At 44.0% G+C, this 20,623-nt stretch overlaps 1 protein-coding gene across 4 annotated transcripts in view; it reads right to left on the reverse strand.

Moving 5' to 3' along the window:
• The window catches only part of Sh3rf1 (SH3 domain containing ring finger 1), a 158,936-nt gene that overhangs the window by 70,523 nt on the left and 67,790 nt on the right, over positions 1 to 20,623 (reverse strand). The window contains exon 1 of one of the 4 annotated variants that reach the window (XM_040742248.1): positions 2,330 to 2,443. The exons of the other annotated variants lie outside the window; for them this stretch is intronic. Within the exon in view, the coding sequence (XP_040598182.1) occupies positions 2,330 to 2,428 (99 nt within the window). The 5' untranslated portion in view covers positions 2,429 to 2,443. Of the gene's footprint in view, positions 1 to 2,329; positions 2,444 to 20,623 lie in introns of those variants that run through there. 4 annotated transcript variants of the gene reach the window in all.

The following is a 20,623-nucleotide window of genomic DNA, read 5'->3' on the forward strand; positions in this document are numbered from 1 at the left end:
CAGGTGGAAATCTGGACAGCCTGCATCCTTCAAACCTATTGTAACCTGCTACAGTGTCATTAGGAAAATCTGAGTATGCTGTCATCGGCCAGCCAGCCATACTGCCTTTTATTTACTTATTTAAGCCATGAACCAGCCACACGGGGCATGCATATGTCACCATTCCTACTCTTCAAAGGAGTGTTCTGGCAGTCAATTAAATATGGAGCCGCAGAGCAAAGACTGAATAATTACTTTAGAAAAACAACCTCTTAGCTTCAAATAAATTCATTACAAGGACAATAAAATCAATCCCATGAAAGCCCCAAATACAGAACCAAGGTCTTTAAATACAATTAAGTCTCTTCATGTAAAAAAAAAACCAAACCCAGCTCCCAAATCCTATATATGCATAAGCTTTGCCATTCTGATTTTCAAAACAGAGTAACAAAAATGGTAGCCAAACAACCTTAGCGCTCTCCCAGCTGAACTCTTCCTGCAACTGTGGGAAATGATGTTTGAAAATACTTCTGAAACATTCTGTGGTAATAAAATACTTGAAGACGCTTAGAGCCATTACTCTCTGCTTCCTCTGGAGTCCACATGCAACAGCAGCAGGTATATGCATGTTTCATCGGAGCACCCCTCCAAACAAAGTATTCCAGCCCAAGAGTGACAACCACCTCAAACGAAGAGTAAAGCAATAATGCACCGAAGGGGGCAAAGGGCCAGCGACTATGCTGGTTCTCCCGCTCCCATCATACTCTAGGTAATTAACAATGAGATATCAGTTAGAGATGTCTCCAACCACAATGAACTGTTCCTATACACAAGCCCATCCCTCCCACTCTCCCCTACCCTGACTCGTCCCTCTTCTCTCCCTCTCTCCCTTCCTTCGTCCTTTGAACATATTTATGAGGTGCAGAGTAGGGAGTTGGGACTTGGAGTCCTTCCCGCCTTCCTCTTTTTCCTTCCTTCTCTCTTCCCTTCCCTCCTTCCTTCCCTCCCTCTACTCTCCTTGTCTTCCTTCTTTTCTTTCATTTCTGAGGCCATGCCTTGCTATGCAGTCCAGGTCAGCTTCGAGCTTACTACACAGTGCAGGCTGTTGATCCTCCTGCCTCCGTCTCCTGAGCACTGGGACAGTGGGCATGATGCACCACTGACCTGGGCTCTTACATATTTATTTGTTTGCTTTTGTTAAGCACTGAACATTGAACTCACGCGACAGCCACAGATCACAGGAGCAGCATCAGCTGCAGATGACACAGCACATTGCCAAAGGGGGCACCCTGGGCACTCATCCTCCACCTTACTGTTTTGAGGCAAGCTCTCTCTCTGAAGCATGGAAGAGCTTGGAGCCTGGGGGTTACACATGTTGGCTTTGGGAAAAATAATGAAAGCCTAAATACTTTCCCTCAGTTCCAAAGGGGTTAGTTCACTGAACATGTGAACACATGGAAATCACTTGACAAGGCACCTACAAAAATACCGCCTTCTTATTCAAGTGTAGAGATCAAAATACGATGCACCTTTTAAGAAGAGGATACCAAGTCAAATGGCTGGTCCATGCGTGCACGTGTGTGTGTGTGTGTGTGTGTGTGTGTGTGTGTGTGTGTAAGAGCAGGGAGAGAATGAATGTACTAGATGGATACCTGAACAGAAGCAGCCTAGCCCTGGAACCTGCTTAATAAATCGGGGCTTGTGGCTTCTGCATTTGAAGGAGCTGCTAGTCAAGGGATGCTGTCCCAGGAACCACAGTTTGAGCCACAAAGGAAGCAAGGTCAGTCTCCCAAACTCCTTTGCTGATTCTTCTTCTCAGTTGCCTCAAGCCTCCATCACTGAGTCCTTTTACTACCTAAATTCCCTCTAAGAGGAGAATCTCATCTATTTCCTTCTTTGAAAGCCATGTGTATTAGCCTTTCTCAATCATGGCTATGTACTAGAATTCACTCTGTTTTTGGTTTCCTCCTGCTTTTAACGTTTTCTGAGGCCCCACACCAGCTAACAGGCATCTCCAGGATAGGCAGCAGCCTGTGCATTTTTAAGAGCTCCTGATGACTCCCCACAGACAGATAATGATGTTTGGTTCACCTAACTGCTGGTCCACCACACGATACCTCCCAGATCTACCCCAGCCAGCATTCCTCACCTGGGCTCTGAGAGTGCAGCTTACCTCAAGCTGACCTGTCCAAAGCAGACTTCTGGATTTCCACCTGCCCCTCTACCTACCAGCCTCCCCGGCCCCATCCTCACTCTTCAGCTCCCTACTTTGGCCATAACCCCATGCTTGACTGTGGCAGCCCCGTGCCTGCTCTTTCTTGGCCCACACGCAATCCCTCAGCAAGCTTACTGGCTCCAACTCGGTCCACGTCTTACAGCCTCCGTGGCTGCCGGCCTGAGCCAGCATCACGGCTGGCTTCCGCGTTGCGCCTCTTGCCCCCGCCCCCATACCTCTTCTACTCTGCCTCCAGTCTGTCAGTCTCAGGGTAGCTTTCCACCCACTTACAAATCAAACAAACCTCTCCCCGTGAGTCTTCTTGCTTTCCGTCCTGGGGCCATGTTTACTACAGTCAAATGTGCCCACACCCCTGGTCTCGGACTTCCTAGTCTCTAGAACTGTGAAAATGTAAAATATCTCAACCTTTAAACTATTAATCACATGCTGGCTCCAGAGCTGAAACAAAAACAACAGAAGGAAGTTATTACACAAGGCCCAAGCTCATTTCCAGTGTCAGAGCTGAGGAATTTCTCTAATCATAAGCTGCCAATCAACGGGGAGACCAGCTCACCACCCAACAGTGTGCTGCCTGGTGGAACTTTGGGGTCCCCTCCTCCACTCTGCATTATTTTTTTAAGCCATTTATTCATCCTTTCCTCATTCAACAACACTTCACATCCAGAGCAAAGAACGCTGAATGGTAATTTTTTACAGCTCTTTGAAGGTATGGTGGTTAGTTACATTTGAAAGGATTCTAAGCCATCTTTAAGTACAGCACTTTTATACAATTCAGTTATTATAAAACAAATCGGGGGCATTATAACCTTGATGCCAGCTGCACACACCACTGCCTGGGAGACAGAAACACATTCATTATTATGGTTTTACTTATCGCCGTGTCCTCCAATTTTAAATTCTTTTAGACAACATGCATCTTTCCCTAACAACACCCTCAGCTTGTACAAACACCCACTTGTAACAAAGGAAACATTTTTTTTATTCTCTAAGATATAAACTAAACAAAAGCCAAGACTTGAGGGAACAGAAACAAAGATAGTATAAAATTAAACACTAACGTGTGGGGAGCAGATGAAGTCCTGAATGAATCTGCATTGTTAACACGAGCACTGCCATGTCAGGGTGCCAATGCCTCAGACCCATGAGCGTGGCAAGGCCTTTCCCTGGGCTCAGTGGGGAGGCTGACAGAGTATCCTAAAGCATCACCACAGCTGTATCCTCCCAGATGACTACAGCCAGAGAGCGCACCCCCACAGACACCCTCTAGGAGACTAGCTAAGCCCATACAATAAACCTGCCTGCTCAATTCAGATGTGCAATACAAACATGCCGAGTTTCCAGTCTGCTGGTACTCCCCCGTGAGAACACACAGCACACCAGGCCCCAACTCTTCTGTGTGTCGGTGATTCGGTCATTTCTTCATTCCCTGGTTCCCTCGGTCGGATCAATCCCTAGAGCCATGCAGGTTGTAGCACCGAAAGATTCCCATCCTGGCCTGACTAAACACACTTTGTAAGTGCTATGAAAGTGCATTAAATGGGTAGGAAAACATTTACAACCTATTTCCTATGTCCACAGCACTGAAGAGAGAAGCTTAGGAGAAGTTGCTTTCTATGTTAGTATTGCAATTAGGCACATACACTATCACACGTGGTGTTACAGAAACTTCTTTGCTATTCCCTTACATCTCAGGGTTCCTCCCCTGTATCCCTCCTGCCTGTAGACACACAATTGGCGCAAAAATCCTTAAGATGCCGGCTGTATTCTTTAAAATTATTCTTTTAACAAGGAAATGTAATAGCGTCCTCTTGTTAAACATGGAAAGTTGTTGAGAAAAAAAAATGAATTCCACAATAGCCCCTCTATATAGGTGATAAAACAAAGATGGATCTAGATGTCCCCACACCTCAATCCCCAGAACCTGTGAGTCTTCTACTCCGCAAGCAAAGGGGACTTTATATAAGCAAAGAGTGTCCTGGATCATCTGGGCGCACTGAATAAAAATCATACAGGCTCTAAAATCACAACAGTCCCATCCTAGTTCCACACTGAGGATGGGACCCGGGAAGCATGTTCAAACACACGCACCTTTGCTGGCTTTGAAGATGTTAGAATAGGACCATGAACCACGCAAGGAAAGGTGTTCTCCTCTAGAGCCACCAGAAAGCAATGCCGACCCGCCTACACCTTGATTCTAGCCCAGGAAGACCCACATCAGATGTCTGATCAAACCGTAAGTTACTCATTGTGGTCTGAGGCCACTCAGCTTCGAATTCGTTTCAGAAGCAAGAGAAAACTTAGAGCTCCACCAGCCACCAGCCATCACGCTCATCTGGCCAGTCTGGGGCAGGAACCCAGCCTTCTATTCCTGAGGGCCTTCCCACCGTCTGCAGGTTCTGTGAAGGTAACTTGAGAATGGTGAACGGCTGGATAGGAGAACCGGAGGCTCCTGAGGGCCTGACAAAGACAACAGTGCACCAACTTTGAACACGTTAAATCTGACTGTTTACTTTAGCCTATTCTTTGAACTGCATGTGCTTCCAAGGGAAACAAATTTTACTTTGAATAAATTTTACAGTCTTCTACTTGAAACAGCTGGTTGGAGTTTTCAAAAAGCATCTTGTCAGAATTATGTATTTTTCTTTTCCGAAGACATATTCCACCCACTAAGTCATACCAGAAGCCCTGGTTTGCACGGAAGATGGTGTCGTGAGCACAAATCCCTTTCATCTCCATTCTGCAGTAAGCTTTTCGGAGGAAAGGATGGCATGCCTTATAGGTGATTCTGAAGAGACCTACATCAGCATCATCTCCATAGCACAGCAGGGGAGAGCAAGACTTGTAGATAGTGATGAGCTTCGAAAGCCAGGCCACCCTCACAATGGCAAATTCAGCCAGACACAACCCAAGCTTTAGTACACTCCTTCCAGCTTCCAACAGAACATGTCACAGTCTGGAAAGAGATGTCCCACAAAGAATACAGTGCAGAAAAGTAAAATAGAAGCAAGAGGGGGACTGTTAAACACAAAAAAATGTGCCCAAGGCAGAGCCTGTGGTCATGCTCCCAGTCTGGTTTCTATGAATCCAGGGCCTCCGCCCCATCCAATTGTTGACATTACGTAATTATCCTGTTACAATAATAACACTGCCTGCCGCTTAACACACAGCCACATCTGCAGGAATGTTAACTACTTTGGTGAACTGCCTGTCACCAGCTGCATCTGTGCGGGTCTTCAAAGCAAACGTGGGGAAGCAAAAGAAATGAGGGCTTAGTACGTAGACTACCACAGAGTGAGACAAGGAGGGCCCGGCTCATCCAGGATTGGGAGGCTTGGGGGTATTCAGTCTACTCCCATCTGTTCTTTGCTTTTATTTAGTCAGTCTAGCCTTTGGTTGTTGCCTCAAGTAAATAAGATCCATCAACTGTCTCACAAAAGGTGTGAACTAGTAAAAAAGAAAAAGTCCCATGAAGGTCATTGTCTGCCCCAGACTCGGGCTATTCTATTTTTCAAAGCCATAAACATTAGCATACACAAAAACACTTAAGCCGAGCACTTTCAGAGACTTTTCTTCTTCAATTAAAAAAAGAAAAACAACCTGCAACCTAAATAAATAATAAAATACTTTTTTAAGCAATTCCTGAGACAGTTTTAAAACCTATTAACAGTCTCGGCATTTGCCAGAGAAAGCTTCACCTGCTGGACCTTTCTTTCTTTCCTTATCCACACATTCACTCTGGGGACTGGAGGGTGCTATATTCTTTTTAGTCAAAAGGATGACATCTGAAATACAGCCAAACCCAGGCACCCAAATAAGTCCCAGAGTCACTGGACACAGGAATCTTCATTGGGACATTAGGTACTTCCTTCCATTGGTTTAAGAGTACAATCCAAACTACTAAAGTTAGAAAGGAAACTCAGAAATTACCTACTTCACTCTTGTTTTACAAAAGAGAAAAACCCTCCCCTCTTGCAATTAAAGCACAGAGACCCGTAGTGTGACCATTCCAGAACAGGCTCATTCCTCCGCTTCTCCAGGGTAAGGGCAGAAGGCTGCTGCCCTGCTCCTCCGAGGACGCCATGCTTGAGAATGACAGCCACTCCGTGGTACATACCCCGGTTCTTTCCTCCCTCACCGGAGACCTCCACTTTACCTCATCCTTCCCCTGTTCTGACACCGTAACTCCAAAGTTCTTGAGCAAGTACTGACTTTGCACAAACTTCGAAGTCCTCGTTTCCGAAGATTAAGAAATCTTTCTGATCCCCCAGCAATTAAACTCACGGTGATGATGAACCACTGTGTGTTAAGGTCTCCCGACATGGTCCATGTATATAACTATCTATTGCAGACATGTACGTTTAATGCTGCTCTCATGTTCAATGCTTATTAGGTACCATCTTCGTCACTACTGGCCGGCCTAATATACATGACCTGATATTTACCTGACACTGTTATGCAAATCCCCTTAGCTTTCTTGCTTTTATTTTTCTTTATAGCTGTCTTCCAAGTCTATCTATAGAAAGGCTTTTTGTTATGTATTTATTTTTGGTGTTTATTGCCTGTCTTTCCTCATCTATAAGGAAAAGAAGTATATTTGTTTTATTACTGTATTGTTGGTGCCTAGAGCTGTGCCTGGCACTTAGCTGGAGTTTTTGTGACTGGTGTGTTGCGGGGGCAATACAGAAAATTAGGGAGAATACAAACATGTAATTGTGGAATTTCTACTAGCTCTCCTTTATTCAATGCAGTCAACTTAATAATTTTGAAGCTACCTGCACTTTACTCTCTAACTGAAAAGATGGCACATTATCTCAGTTGATTTGTTAAAAATAACCGATTTTTCTACTCAAAGCAGGTAAAACACAATCACAAAAGACAACAAAAATGTATTAGGTAACTACTGTTATATAAGGAAACAACGTTTCTACACAGGTTATAATTAGTTAAGAGTACCAAAATAGTCTTTTTTCAATTTGTTCTTAATTTCTCAGTATCACCAAGGAAACTTGAAACTTCTTATAATGTTATGGACAATTGGAGGATATAAAACCAGATTAGCATAAAACCTAACATCTAAATTGGAGGAATTTTACTGGTCTCCATTACAGAATGGAATTAAGATTTTAGATGGGTCTTGCGGGAAATGTTTTTCATAGGCACAAATGGTTGGTTTCACTGTTAATCATTCATCCTCCTTTCTTCCTTGTCTCTCTTCATAGCAGGCTGAAATGCAGAAGAAGGACATACAAAGGATAAAGTGCTCGGATGAAAAGAACAGCAATATATGTATCCGTCCAGATATTAGGACAATTTTCCTGCATCCTTAAAGAGATTATACTAATGGTAGATATGCTAGACAAAGAACTACTTTTCCCTAACATAAAAGAGCCAGGTAGCTTTTAGTAGTTTTTAAAGACAAAAAGAAATATCATCAGGAAAACAAGACAAGGTACCACTGTGGCTGGGAATCTTTGCTAGAATAATAGAAATACAGAAAGAGCCTTTTTTCTCCATGTCTATAAAATCAGTACGTTTATGAGGCTACAAGGATAAAGCTGCCAGACTGTCTCCGTCCATGTGGCTCCCGGGGAGCTTTGTCTGTTTTTAAAGCAATAAGAGCTGATGTCATTCTTTGTACTTAAATGTGTTACCTGGGCTCTAGCAGGAAGAGGCAGGAGTTGTTAGCAAACAGTCCTTGGTGGCTAGTGAAAACGCACTCACAGGAGTGCTGCAGTGAACAGGAGGTGTGGACCTCGGCTGTACCCAAGGAAGGCTGACTGCAATGCTGCAGCCCCTACCTCCAGCATCCATTCGGTCCAGCCAGTCCCAAGTGGACCATCTGTGTGGCCAGAGCAAACTCTCTGCTGTCTGCCTTCCAGCTACATTCTTAGGTCAATGCTTCTCAGATTTGAAGTCGTTTCTAGCTCCATGGGCAGGACCAGAGAACATCGCACAGGCATATACCAGAGAGGCCTGACTTTCCCCACTAGAAGCCTCTAGAAAACCACATGGCCTATGAATCAGGGCCCAGGCCAGAATCCAGGTTGCTTCAATTCATCCCAAGTTCCTCCACTTTCCCTGACTCTTCCAATGAAGACAGCTGTTCAAATTTAACAGAGTAACAGTAATTGGAAGAGAACCTCATGACCTTAACCTTGAGTCCATGGCAACCACTAATAAACTATGAGCCAATGGGAATGGGATCCTGATTTGAAGGCAAGGAGCGGAGGCACGGATTCCTAACTTTCTACTTAACCCATGGTGAGAGGAGTTGTGTTGGTTTTTGCACACCAGCTAATGTGGGGGATGTCAAGATCAGGGCTGTGCTAGGAGGTGCAATTTAAATTATTCCTTGAGAAACACAGGCCTAATAATAACAGGATGAAAGGAGCCTAGGAGCGTTGGGGACAGAAGTGGGCAAGACTGTACTCGTGGACGATTATCTGTGAGATAAGGGATTTTATTTCCTGACTCAAATCAGTGCTGTCTCTTTCAACCAGTGGTATTACAGGACCAGGGGGGGTAAAGGCACCCTTATTCCTGGCATCTTACAAGTGTGCCCAGGACTTTATCTGGTTCTTGAAATGATGCTCCCTTTCCAAAGCACAGATTGTTGAGAAGAATTTGCAGACCTCCTCCCTTCTGGGTTACTAAGATCACTATCTAAAAGGGTTATTCTCTTGTTTTTCCCATTCATTCCACAAGTATTTATTAGGATCCAACCACAGGCCAAAAGTGCCAAGCTCCAAACATGAGAATGAAATGATGAACAAGGCAGATATAGACTCTGCAGACCGGAGCCCCCACCTGAAGGAGGGCCCATGGTGCACAGAGAAATGGGACATGGAGGATGGGTAGCTCTCGGAACACACGCGATGTAAGCGTGTTTAATCTCGCTGACACCTTCAGCCAGAACAAGAAACATTACCTTTTTTTTCTAATAGGAAAAGTATTTTAACTGTCCCAAGGTGACCAACAACTTCTTGTCCCTATCTGCAAAGTTTACACAGAGGAAGAAGGAAAAAGGATATGGGTCCAGGTCAGAGGCTGAAGACCACACTCCAGTCACAGCACGACCCAAGGAGGTTCCATGAGCCACAGGAGCTTAGGGGTGCAAACTTTCCCATCTAAAACTATGGCCCTAGGTCAGCCTCCCCTGTCCCCAGAGTCTTGAGTGATAACTGCTATAATAGCAGTTTAGGATAAATGCTGCTTGGAGAAATGAGAGTCTGGGAAGATTTCCTGCTCGGGGGAGGCAATGAGCTGAGAGAAGGCAGCAATCAAAGCTGTAGAGAACGACACAGGGTCAGGTAGGATCGTGACATTGAACAGACCCGAACACCGCACAGCTGAGCTCCCTCACACGGGCCTGCACCCCACGCTGTCCACTGTCCACTCTCAATTCACCAACACTCACAAACATTCAGGAGGACTCTGGACCTCCCACAGCATGTGGGATGGGCACTCGGAGAGCTCTTATCAGTAAAGAAAGCAATGTTCGCCTGGAGAGGATGGCTCAGCCATTAAGAGCACTGGCTGCTCTTCTAAAGGACACAAGTACGATTCCCAGCACCCACCTGGTGGCACAATCATCAGAAACTCCAGTCCCATGAGATCTGGTCTCTGTGAGCACCTGACACACACATGGTGACAGACATATATGTAGGCAAAACACCCATACACTTAAAATAATAACAGAATTTGAGGAGAGACAGCAATGTCAGGAAACTGCACAGGTTAGGAACAGTTTAGTGTAAGAAATGGCAACTTCGCCAAAGACGTGATAGGCCACTTTCTGACCAGAAACTAATAAGGTTTAAGGGAAAGTGGTGTTTCCAAGTGCTGGACTCACAGCTAAGAATTTATATGGCTCTCCAGGAGCACGGCTTTAATCTCAGCACTCAGGAGGCAGAGGCAGCGTGTGGTCTCTGTGAGTTTGAGACCAGCCTGGTCTACAGAGAGAGTTCCAGAACAGTCAGGGCTACATAGTGAAACCTGTATCAAAAAAATAAGAAAGAAACAAGGAAAGAAAGGGAGGGAGGGAGGGAAAGGATTGCATGGTTCACTTTATTAAAACTAGTATTTCTTGGAGACTGACTATATAAAATGATTGCTTATATCAAATTCTATTTTCTTTCTGATTCCCCTATAAAATCTCTTGTGCCTGCAGGCACACAAAACAGTTACATAATTAAATCATTATAAAAGGAAGTTTGGAGGCAGACATGACTCAGTGGATAACAGCACTTGCTGCAAGGCTGAAGACCTGAGCGCCATCCCTGAGACTAGGAGAGAGGGGAAAGGAGAACTGAGACCTGCAAGATCTCACATGCACTGTGGCATGCCCAGTCCCATCCACCCATCCATCCATCCATCCATCCACCCATCCATCCAGACACACACACAAAATAAATGAATATACTAAAACATTCTAATAACTTTAAAATAAACACATTTTTGAGTTCACTGATCCCAAAATGTTTTTCAAGAAAATGCCGATAGCAATAGTAAAATAAAATTTCTGTAGCCGCAAACATTCCTGACTCTTAGAATATCCTATCGTATCCTATCAATAAAGAACTTGTCCTTTAAATTCAGGTTGTATGGGTTGAGAATACAACTCTTGTAGAGCGCTTGCTTAGCGTGGGTGAGGCTGTAGTTCAGACAAATAATTCAGATTGTACTGTCTCTACTCAGAGAAAGAGTAACTTCATGTTTAAAACCTCATGGCCTCCACTTTACATAAAGAAAGATTCTATGTGGTATTTCAAACTATCAGGATTACTAGATATGTTTCTACTTTCTAGTTAAAAGACAGCTTATCTGAATAGTATTTTAATGACAAACATTTTCATATGTGTGCATGTGTTTGTGTGTGTGTGCATGTGTGTGTGTGGTGTGCATGTGTGTGTGTGCATGTGCATGTGTGTGTGGTGTGTGCATGTGGGCGTGCACGTGTACATTTGCTTCCCTTTCTCTCTCTCCCTCTCCTCTCCTCTCCAGACTGATAAGTACCTTTGAAACTTCTTATTTAGGTTGTTATTTTAGGAGAGCTGTCTGGTGGTTTTGTTTGTTTGTTTCCTTTCTTTAGACAGGGTTTCACATAGCCCAGGCTGGCCCCAAACTCACTATGTAGCAGAGAGTCGAGGATAAACAATCGTGAACTCCCAATCTTCCTGCCTCCACCTCCAGGGTACAGGATTACAGGTGTGCAACACCGTGCCCAGCTGACATACGCAGTTTTCACTGGTTATTTTCCTTTTTTCTAGTGCAGTCTCCAGCAATGACAAATGAGGTCTTTAAAAAACTTTATTATCTAATCAAGCATCTGAATCTATAAATAAAAATGATACACTGTGTTCAGATCTGCTGTGATAAAGTTACCATTGAAAAGAAATAAGTATGGAGGGAGGGTTCGGTAGATCAAAGAGCTTCCGTCATGAGTGTGTGGACCAAAGTTCAGATCCCAAACATTCATGTAAAACACAAAGAGAAGAAAGCAACTGCAGGACCCCGAGAGATGGCTCCTTGTTTTGCAGCATTCACTGCTCTTGCAGAGGACCTGGGTTGGATTCCCAGCACACACGTGATGGCTCACATGCACCCATCCTCCATTTCCACGGGATCCAATGTCCTCTTCTGGCCTCTGGGGGCACCTAGTACACATGCAGTACACACACATGCATATATGCACATGCGTATGTACATACAGGCAAAGCAGTCATACAAATAAAATGAGGTAAGTAAATCTTTGAAAATTAAAGAAAAAAGCCAAAAGTGTGACTTTGTATATGCCTGTAATCCCATGGTGGTAGAGACAGAAGGATCATGGGAGCTTGCTGGTTGGCAGTGGGCTCCAGGTTCAGTGAGGGACCGGATCTCAAGGAAGTAAGATGAAGATGGAGAGCAAAACAGCAGGACACCCATTGTCCTCTTCTGGCCTCCATAAAGATCATATACATGTGGTGATGGATACATGTACATACACCATACACAAACATCCACCACATACACTAGAGTACACACACACAAGACATAAGTGTGCATGTGTGCCTGCGTGTGTGTGTGTGTGTGTGTGTGTGTGTGCGTGTGTGTGTGTGTGTGTGGTAAGTAAAGGCCCTTATAAGAAAGCCATGAGAAGACTCGGAGATAATCAGAGCAAAGGCGGCTGAGTAACTGAGGCAGATACCTAGATACCGTGATGATACTAAAACCAAGGAATGCTAAACATGGCTGGAGTCAACCAGAAACTTAAGAATGAAGAAAGAATTCTTCCTAAGAGCCTTCATTTCAGACCTCTAGACTCCACAACCCTGAGAGTAAATGTCTGCTTTAAGCTATTCAGTTTGTGATAATTACTTATGGCAGCCCTGGGAAAATCACACAGTATCATTAACTAAAAGATATGATTGGAGAAAAACAGTATTCCCACGACCCATTCATCTGCTGCCGTAGCAAAAACACACAGGACTGACTACAGCTCCTGCTGAAGAACATGAGCTTCATGCCTCCTTCCTCATGTTGTAAACCAGGATGCCCACGCATTCAGGATGCACAGTGCCCCAGACCAGACGCTTCAAGGTAAACACCAAACCCAACAGCAACAAGGAGAGGCGAGTGCACAGACTGCACGCCTAATGGCCGGACCAGGAAGAAAGGACCCCCTGTTCCCTAATCGTTTGGAAAGCCTCCCCCTTATTGACGGCAAAGGAGTAATGAAAATGTTGTTGCAATCATTATAATTCACTGGAAATTTGACGGGGGTGGGGGGGTGGTGGGGGGGAGCCCACATGTAAAAACACCGACAACACTGAGTCTTTCAACCTTTTCTGGCTTGTTTAACAATTCCAACCTGCCTGCCATAGTTCAATAAACCCTAAATGAAAAGCTTTGTGCACAAGTGGCCAACGCTAGCAAAATAATTTCTTCCATACTCCCTGTATCAGTTCTGTGTGTGTGCACACGTCAAGCTTTAAGCAAGGAGTGTTAAACATGTGCTTTCTTCTTTGCCAATATTTCGGTGGCCACATCACAAAGGAAATAGTTCGGGTCAATCACTATTGATGCCTGTAGCTGACTTTTTCAATGGGCTGAGGTAGGCAGTCACCTTGACATCTTCAAAAAGTTACACTGAACAGAAAGGGGGATCAAATTCACCTCTTAGTCTAGGGAAGCTAAAACATCTTGGAGACACTAGTTAGAGAGGAATGTTCTGCAAACATTTAAGCTGCAGTTCTTAGGAGTCTCGGGACTTTATCCCCCTTGAATAGTGTACCCACAAGAAAGCAAATTTATCTCAACATACAAGCTGTTTAAACTCATTCAGGATATACGATCTACATCTGCAACTAGTCAACTACGTCATCAAGTGGCAGCCTCCACACCTTGTACCTCGTGCTGCCGATTTTGGCTCCACGAACTCTCTCCTTTAAAGGTGTGGTGGTGCTCTAGTCTCAACAGTGCCTGAGGTCAGCAAGGTGACAGAGGTCACGTGATCCAGTGTGAGCTTTTTTTTCTCTTTATCACAGCTCTGGATGGGGAAAATTGGCCTAAGATCTGTTAGGGCAGAGAGAACCGTGTGCAGAAGCAGGTACATTGTGGGGCGAGTGGAAGGTTGGGGGTAGACCAGATGTCAACACCAGGCAGTGTTCCTTAGTATGGCATTCACCATGTGTTTGAGACGGGTCACTCCCTGGCTACCTAGGTTGGTCAGCCAGTTAAAACCCCAAGATTCCTCCTGCTTTATCATCTCCCCTGTGCTGGGATTGCAAGCACACATCACTATGCCCAGATTTGAACCTATCGGGTCCCCTTGTTTACAATTGTAAGTACTTTCACTGACTCAGCTGTCTCAGCTCTGGGTCCTATATTTTAATGGCCACATCAGGATTACCCCTAAATCGTCAGAGAAAGAAGGATGGACAGAGAGGCTGCTTAGCTCTGGGAGAGTCAGGCCTGGCTCCCACCTGCTTAGCCTGGACTTGTTCAGACTCTGCATTCAAGCACCCTGATGCTGAAGAAGACCGAGTCCCCGGATGCAGTTAACACCGCTGAGGCCTGCTACACGCTACATTGGCTCCTCTACTTTTCCTCCCTCCCTCTAGCTAAGTTAGACGTAAGTGTTAACCTTGAGCAAGAAACACTGGAGACAGACGTGTCAGCCTCCAACACAAGGCACAAGGACTCCACCCCCACAGAGTTATTTGAAGGGGATTTTTTTCCCCTTTTAAACATAAATAAATGCCTGTAGCTATTTCAGGACTGTTATGTTCTACTTTGGTATACACAGATATTAAGCCTGCAAGTTAAAACTGCCGTTCCAAGATTGTTCCCTTTGGGACAAATAAATAGATTTTATGCCTTGTTACTAAGGATGCTATGGCTTTATTGTATGGCTGAGCACAGCATATTGTTCTCTGGGTACTGCTAGAACATACTGCTCCCAGCAGAGAAAGAGAAGGCAAAGTATCACCATACAGCCCTGCCAGCCACTGTGGCCTGGGGACTGAAGTGTTAGCAGCTGCCCCTTGATGGTGGAAACAGGCGGCCTCCGGGACCTTCAGGAACCTATGAGCTGTGGTTAGGGTCAACATGTAACACCTCTGCACAGGACACATTTGCAGGTTGATGCTTTTTTATTGCTATGGTATTTTCTTCCCTGCTTTTTCCTCCCTGGGTATCTGATACTATCTGTTTTGTTTGTTTGTTTTTTCATTTGCTCTAAAGAATCCTATAGAATGGGAAATCTGCTCATATTTGGGCTAGAGTTGGAAGAGAGGACTAGGCTATTTGGTAGCCGGCCTGACAACTGTTAGAAAACAGAACAAGCAAATCTCCAAAATATTTGTAAGTGAGCGTGCGGGAAGTAGGACATGAAGATATCTCTCCATCTAGGAAATATCCTGTGCATCAAACTCAACATTAAAATTGTATGAGTGGGAATTTTAACCTGCTTTAAGCTGTGAAATAAAGTACTCATGAGACCCAAGATATGTAGCTCAAAAGTTATCACCAGAGGAAACACGTATCCATCACCACAAGAGGTAAGGCTTGCTAGTACCTGGAGCCGCCCCTCACCACTCTCCTCTTCTTCAAAGGGAAACTGCCTCCAGAGTTCTACCTAAGTATACCTCTTTGGACACTGTTTTTGTTTGGGCTTTTTAAAATGCTATTCCAATGGTTGGTGTTATCTTGTGTATAGCTTCGTTTTGCTCTTATGGCCTAACTCAGCTGTTCAGCAGGGAGCATGGTTACAGCTGAGTCCCTAGGTTTTCACACTCATGGATGGTGTTACTATGGCAGTTCTTGACCGTACCTTTTGACTGCGCTTCTTCTAACTGTGTTCCAAAGAGTGGACGTGCTGTATCATTACTGAGCCCAAGGCAGCTGAAACAACGCATGTGCCTCACAACAGCATATCAAAACCCCAGGAGATTCCAGTCCTTTTCAAACTAGGTGGCTCAAACAGTCTCCCTAGGGCTTTCTCTCCTCTCCCTGTGCTGAATAACCCTGTGCTCTTTTTCACATACATGCCTTGTGTTTCTTTAAAAATGTACACTTAAGCCAGGTGTTGGTGGTGCACGCCTTTAATCCTAGCACTTAGGAGGCAGAGGCAGGCAGATCTCTGTAAGTTCGAGGCCAGCCTGATCTACAGAGTGAGTTCCAGGACAGGATCCAAAGCTACACGGAGAAACCCTGTCTTGAAAAAAAACCAACAAAAAGAAAAAATGTACACTAAAACTCAACAATGTTTATAAATACTGTTCCTGTTTTTCACAGTCAATATTGACTTCTAAACTTCCCTCTGAAATAGCTTTTCTCTTAAGTAACTACACCTTCCACCCTGACTCTGATGGAAGTGTTCATTGTGCTCATAGAATGTTCCACTTTTGCCTCTCTGAAAACATCTTTCTCTCGCCTGTAGACAGTGTGAGGTATGTCTATTAGACACAAAACTCTTGATTGGCAGTTATTTTCATTCAACACATTAAAGATACCACTATTTCCCTGACTCTTAGAACTGTAATTCCTAGGAAAGAAATCTGTGCCCTTCCAACCTAATTGCTTTGGCTTATTGTACGACTGCGCACAATGCACTAGTCTCTGGGCACCGTCGGAACACACTGCTCCCTGTATAGAATGAGGACCAGGTCTCACAGCAGGGCCCTGGCAACATTGTGGCCACAGAACTGATACTTCCTGTATCCATCCTCCAGCCTTGTTTTTATTTTCATCATTTTAAAACGTACATGTCAAAGTAAGGATTTTCTTTTGACTTCTTCATGGAGTTCACAGGGCATCTTGAGTTTAGACATGAAGTTCATATGCCAACATGACAAAGCCCTCAGACATTACCTGATCCATTTCAGCTCTAACCTCCTGAGATGCCAACTGTGTTTTAAATTTTTTCTTCATGTCTTAACGTCTGCACTCTCCATCCTTTTCCCCTCTGTGTTTTCTTTTAACATATTTCCTTTTTCCTATTCTTCAGTGTGCTGGTTTTCTCTTTGTTTGTATCTAATCTTCTTTTAGACAGCACTCTCTCAGCAAACTGCTCATTATGGTGACTATAATGTGCAATTCTAGAATTTTCATTTGGTTCTCTTTTATGCTCCATGTTGTCAACTCTTGTCTTTTCTAAAAATAGTAAACTCATTACTTTTAAAAAATCCAAATCCACAGTGCCAATTTCTGAAATTCCTAATGCATTTTTAAATTAATTTTACTTATTTTTTGCATGTAGGTATTCTGCCTGCATGTTTGTCTATCTACCACACATGTGCATGGCACCTGCCAAGGCCAGAAGAGAGTACTGGTTCCCCCAAGACTAGAGTTACAGACAGTTGTGAGTGGCCATGTGAGTACTGGGACTTGAACCCAAGTCCTTTGAAAGAGCAGCCTGCTCTTGACCATTGAGCCATCTCTCTAGCCCTCTAACACATTTCCTATTGCTAATGCTTCCCTGATTTTGCTGTTTTCTTTCCTCCTTATTGTCTGATAGGCCCTGTTTTTATAAAAATGCTCATAGAGCAATTTGAGAATTAGGATAACATTGCATTCTTCTAGAGGTGATTTCATCTCATTCTGACAAACACCTGTGGGAATTATTCTACCCTTAAGGAACATCCCCCTAACTGTGGCCCCATAAACCTTTATACCTTCAAATACTCCGTTATACTCTACCTTGCTCTCTTGGTCATCTTGAGTAGAAAGGATCACCCAAATTTGCTGGTCCTCCAATACAAGAATCTAACTCCTGGCTTTTCCTTCCATTATTTCAAGCTATTCTTTCATTCTCTCTCAAACTCTTTCCACATATAATATTTTAAACCTGGTCTGTCATTACAATTAATTTAGCTGATAAGGCATGTTATTCTCTAAGTCCTTAAAAAGTTTTGACTATTTTGCATTTAAAAAAAAAAAGAGGACTAAAATTGGGTGGGACAGATGGCTCAGCCCTAAAGAGCCCTGGCTGCTCTTCAGAGGACCCAATTCAGTTCCAACAACCAACGCAGCAGCTAACATCTGTCTGTAAGTTCAGTCCTAGGCAATCTGACTCTTCTGGTCTCTGCGGGCACTGCATGCATGTGGTGTACAGACAGACACACAGACAAAACACTTATGCACATGAAATCAAAAGCAAAAAAACGATAAAGAAACACTCAAAGAAGTCATCTTTAATTTTACCACTTCACTTTAACCACAGAAAGCTCACCCTATAACATCTCCATTAGTTATCTTTCCTGTTTCTATGACCAAACAGCTGATGAGAAGCAGCGTTGGAGAGAGAGAGTTAGTTTTTTGGTTTGTTATTTAAGGGTACAGTCTATGACGGCAGGAAGGGGAAGGATTTGGGAGCACAAGGTGGCCAGTCACTTATATCTGCTGGAAGGAAGCAGATTACCCATCCTCAGCCGCCTTGTTCCTTTAATTCAGGGCAGAATCCCAGCCCCTAGCACCGTGTGGCCCACTGTCATGGCCATAGCACCATGTGGCCCACTGTCATGGCCATAGCACCATGTGGCCCACTGTCATGGCCATCGCTGTCAGCTACACCTTTTTGGAAGCATCCCCATCAAGACACACCAGGTGTGTTTCCATGGCGATTCTAAATCCAGTCCAACTGATAATGAATATTGCCCATCACAACAGCCCAGCTTCATGTGTGTTTTATACAACAAATTGCAACTGGAATAGCACGTCAATCCTGAAAACATAAATAAAACTATTGACGTTTTTATCCTGACATCACACATTTATGGATGTAGCAATCCTTCAACTAATACAAGGCCCATTTCTTTACCATTGTTTGCTCAGGATAGTGTTTCTTATCTTTAGAGTGTGACTAAAATGTGGGTTGTTGGGCTGGGGAAATAGCAAAGTGGGTAAAGGGTTTACTTTTATTGTACAAGCATGAAGTCTTGAGTTCAGATCCCAGTGACCCACATAAAAACCTGTTGTTGCTACGCATTCCTGTAATCCCAGTGCTGGTCAACAGAACAGGGAGATGTGTATATGAGGGTGGCTGCCTGGGACAGCTGGACAGCCAGCCTCACTAACAGTGCAGGCTCCTGGTTCAGTGAGAGACACTGTCTAACGGGGATAATGTACTGTGAGACAGAGAAGGACTTTAGATGTCCTCCAGTGTCTGCATGAAAGGATATATGACCCCACATACATACATACATACATACATACATACATACATACACCATACACACACACACAAGAGAGAGAAAGACAGAGACAGAGACAAAGCCCCTAAGAATTGTTAACTGTAGGTACTGATCAAGATTAAATATCTACTGCTTTAATTGTTTTCTTTTTTGAGTGAGTTACAGGAGAGTACAAGGTCATACGAACCCACCTTTCATATACTTTGCATGATCAGGAATTGTTTTTCAGCTTACTACAGCCTTTACCACCGTAAACCCCTTACGAAAGACCTAACTCTCAAAGGTAGGTACACTGAACACCCCCTTACAAGCCCAGTTACAGTCACAACAGCGCTCTGCTCGAAAATATACATACACCTTCCTAAACATCACAAAGTACACATACTTGCTATATTTTCTTCCTCTTATGAGAAATATAATAAAAAAGCCAGGTCATACATTCTGACTAGTATATTTTTAAACAAATTTTTGTTACTGAGAATAATGCATTCTCTGGGGAAATCAACCAAATGATCTTTTTTTTTTGAACCATCGATTTGTGTAAACCTTTACAAATGTACATTTTAATACATTTACCAAAATAAATACTAAAGAGGGTATGTGAGAAGAAATCACATTGATATCCATTACAATGAAACCGCAAAGTATCAAACACAAAAAAATTCGGGAAGGGCCCATAATTTACCAAAAGAATGGCAAATAGGATGCAAATAAACTTCAAGAGAAAACAGAAACAACGGAGGCCAAAGGTTTGTGGAAACGTCTTTAAAGCTAAGAAAAGAAACGAACCCAGACTCAAGAACAAGATAAAGGTCTGTGTGAAATGATGGAAACACAGAGGTGGGATTAGCAGCAGCGCCTTGCCAACTGTGGCTTCTGAGGCACAGACTTCAAGACAGCAAAGGCCCCCTGGAGAGCAGGTCTCAGTGACAACCAGGAAAGGTAGGCAAGTGTGTTTGTAACAAAGGCAAAGCGAACACTTGGCATTTCTCATGTGTGTGTAATATGTCTGAAGTTCTTTCTGTTGGCCTGTTGTGTTGTTAAAGTCTGTGAGGTGGGCAGGAAGAAACTGGAGCTATGCTCTATGGTCTGTGCACCTCAAGAGAGGAATCCAGCACTGGGTTTAAACTTAGATTCCAGTGTGCATGGTGCCACCAGAGACTCAGTGAGTCATTTCTCCATCATTTAGGGAAACCAAGCACTGTAAGAAGCCCCAGGTCTTGACAACCTAACATGGCAGTCTCCTTCCAGTCTAGTGACCAGCTGGCAAGATGTTTTCTTCTACACAGAGACCAAAGACTCAGGTTCTTACTCTTGAGATTCAATTCTTGGCATTTTCCCATCTTTTGCACCCACAGGCAGAAGACAGAGCGGGACATCAGATGAGTTTTAAGCACTCTCAAAGAGCCTTCCCAGGAAACAGCATCTACTTAACTTCAGCTCACATCTGCTGCTGGATCCCAGTCACGTGCCGCATTAACACCACGTGATCTTACCTTCGGGGCACATGCGCAAGACAGTATGTGAAGGCTACTACATTTAAGAGAGCAGTTAGGAACTTCTATCAAAGCTTCCGAAAAACAAAGGCAACAGGAGTAACCCTGATGGACAGAGAGGTGAGATGAACTTGGAATGACAGCGCATGCCTTTAATCCCAGGCCTTGGGAGGCAGAGATCTGTGAGCTTGAGGCCAGCCTGGTCTACACAAGTGAGATCCTGTCTCAATAACGAT

Source organism: Mesocricetus auratus, unplaced genomic scaffold (genome assembly GCF_017639785.1).
Source record: "Mesocricetus auratus isolate SY011 unplaced genomic scaffold, BCM_Maur_2.0 Super-Scaffold_6731, whole genome shotgun sequence".
In the NCBI taxonomy this organism is placed as follows: Eukaryota; Metazoa; Chordata; class Mammalia; order Rodentia; family Cricetidae; genus Mesocricetus; species Mesocricetus auratus.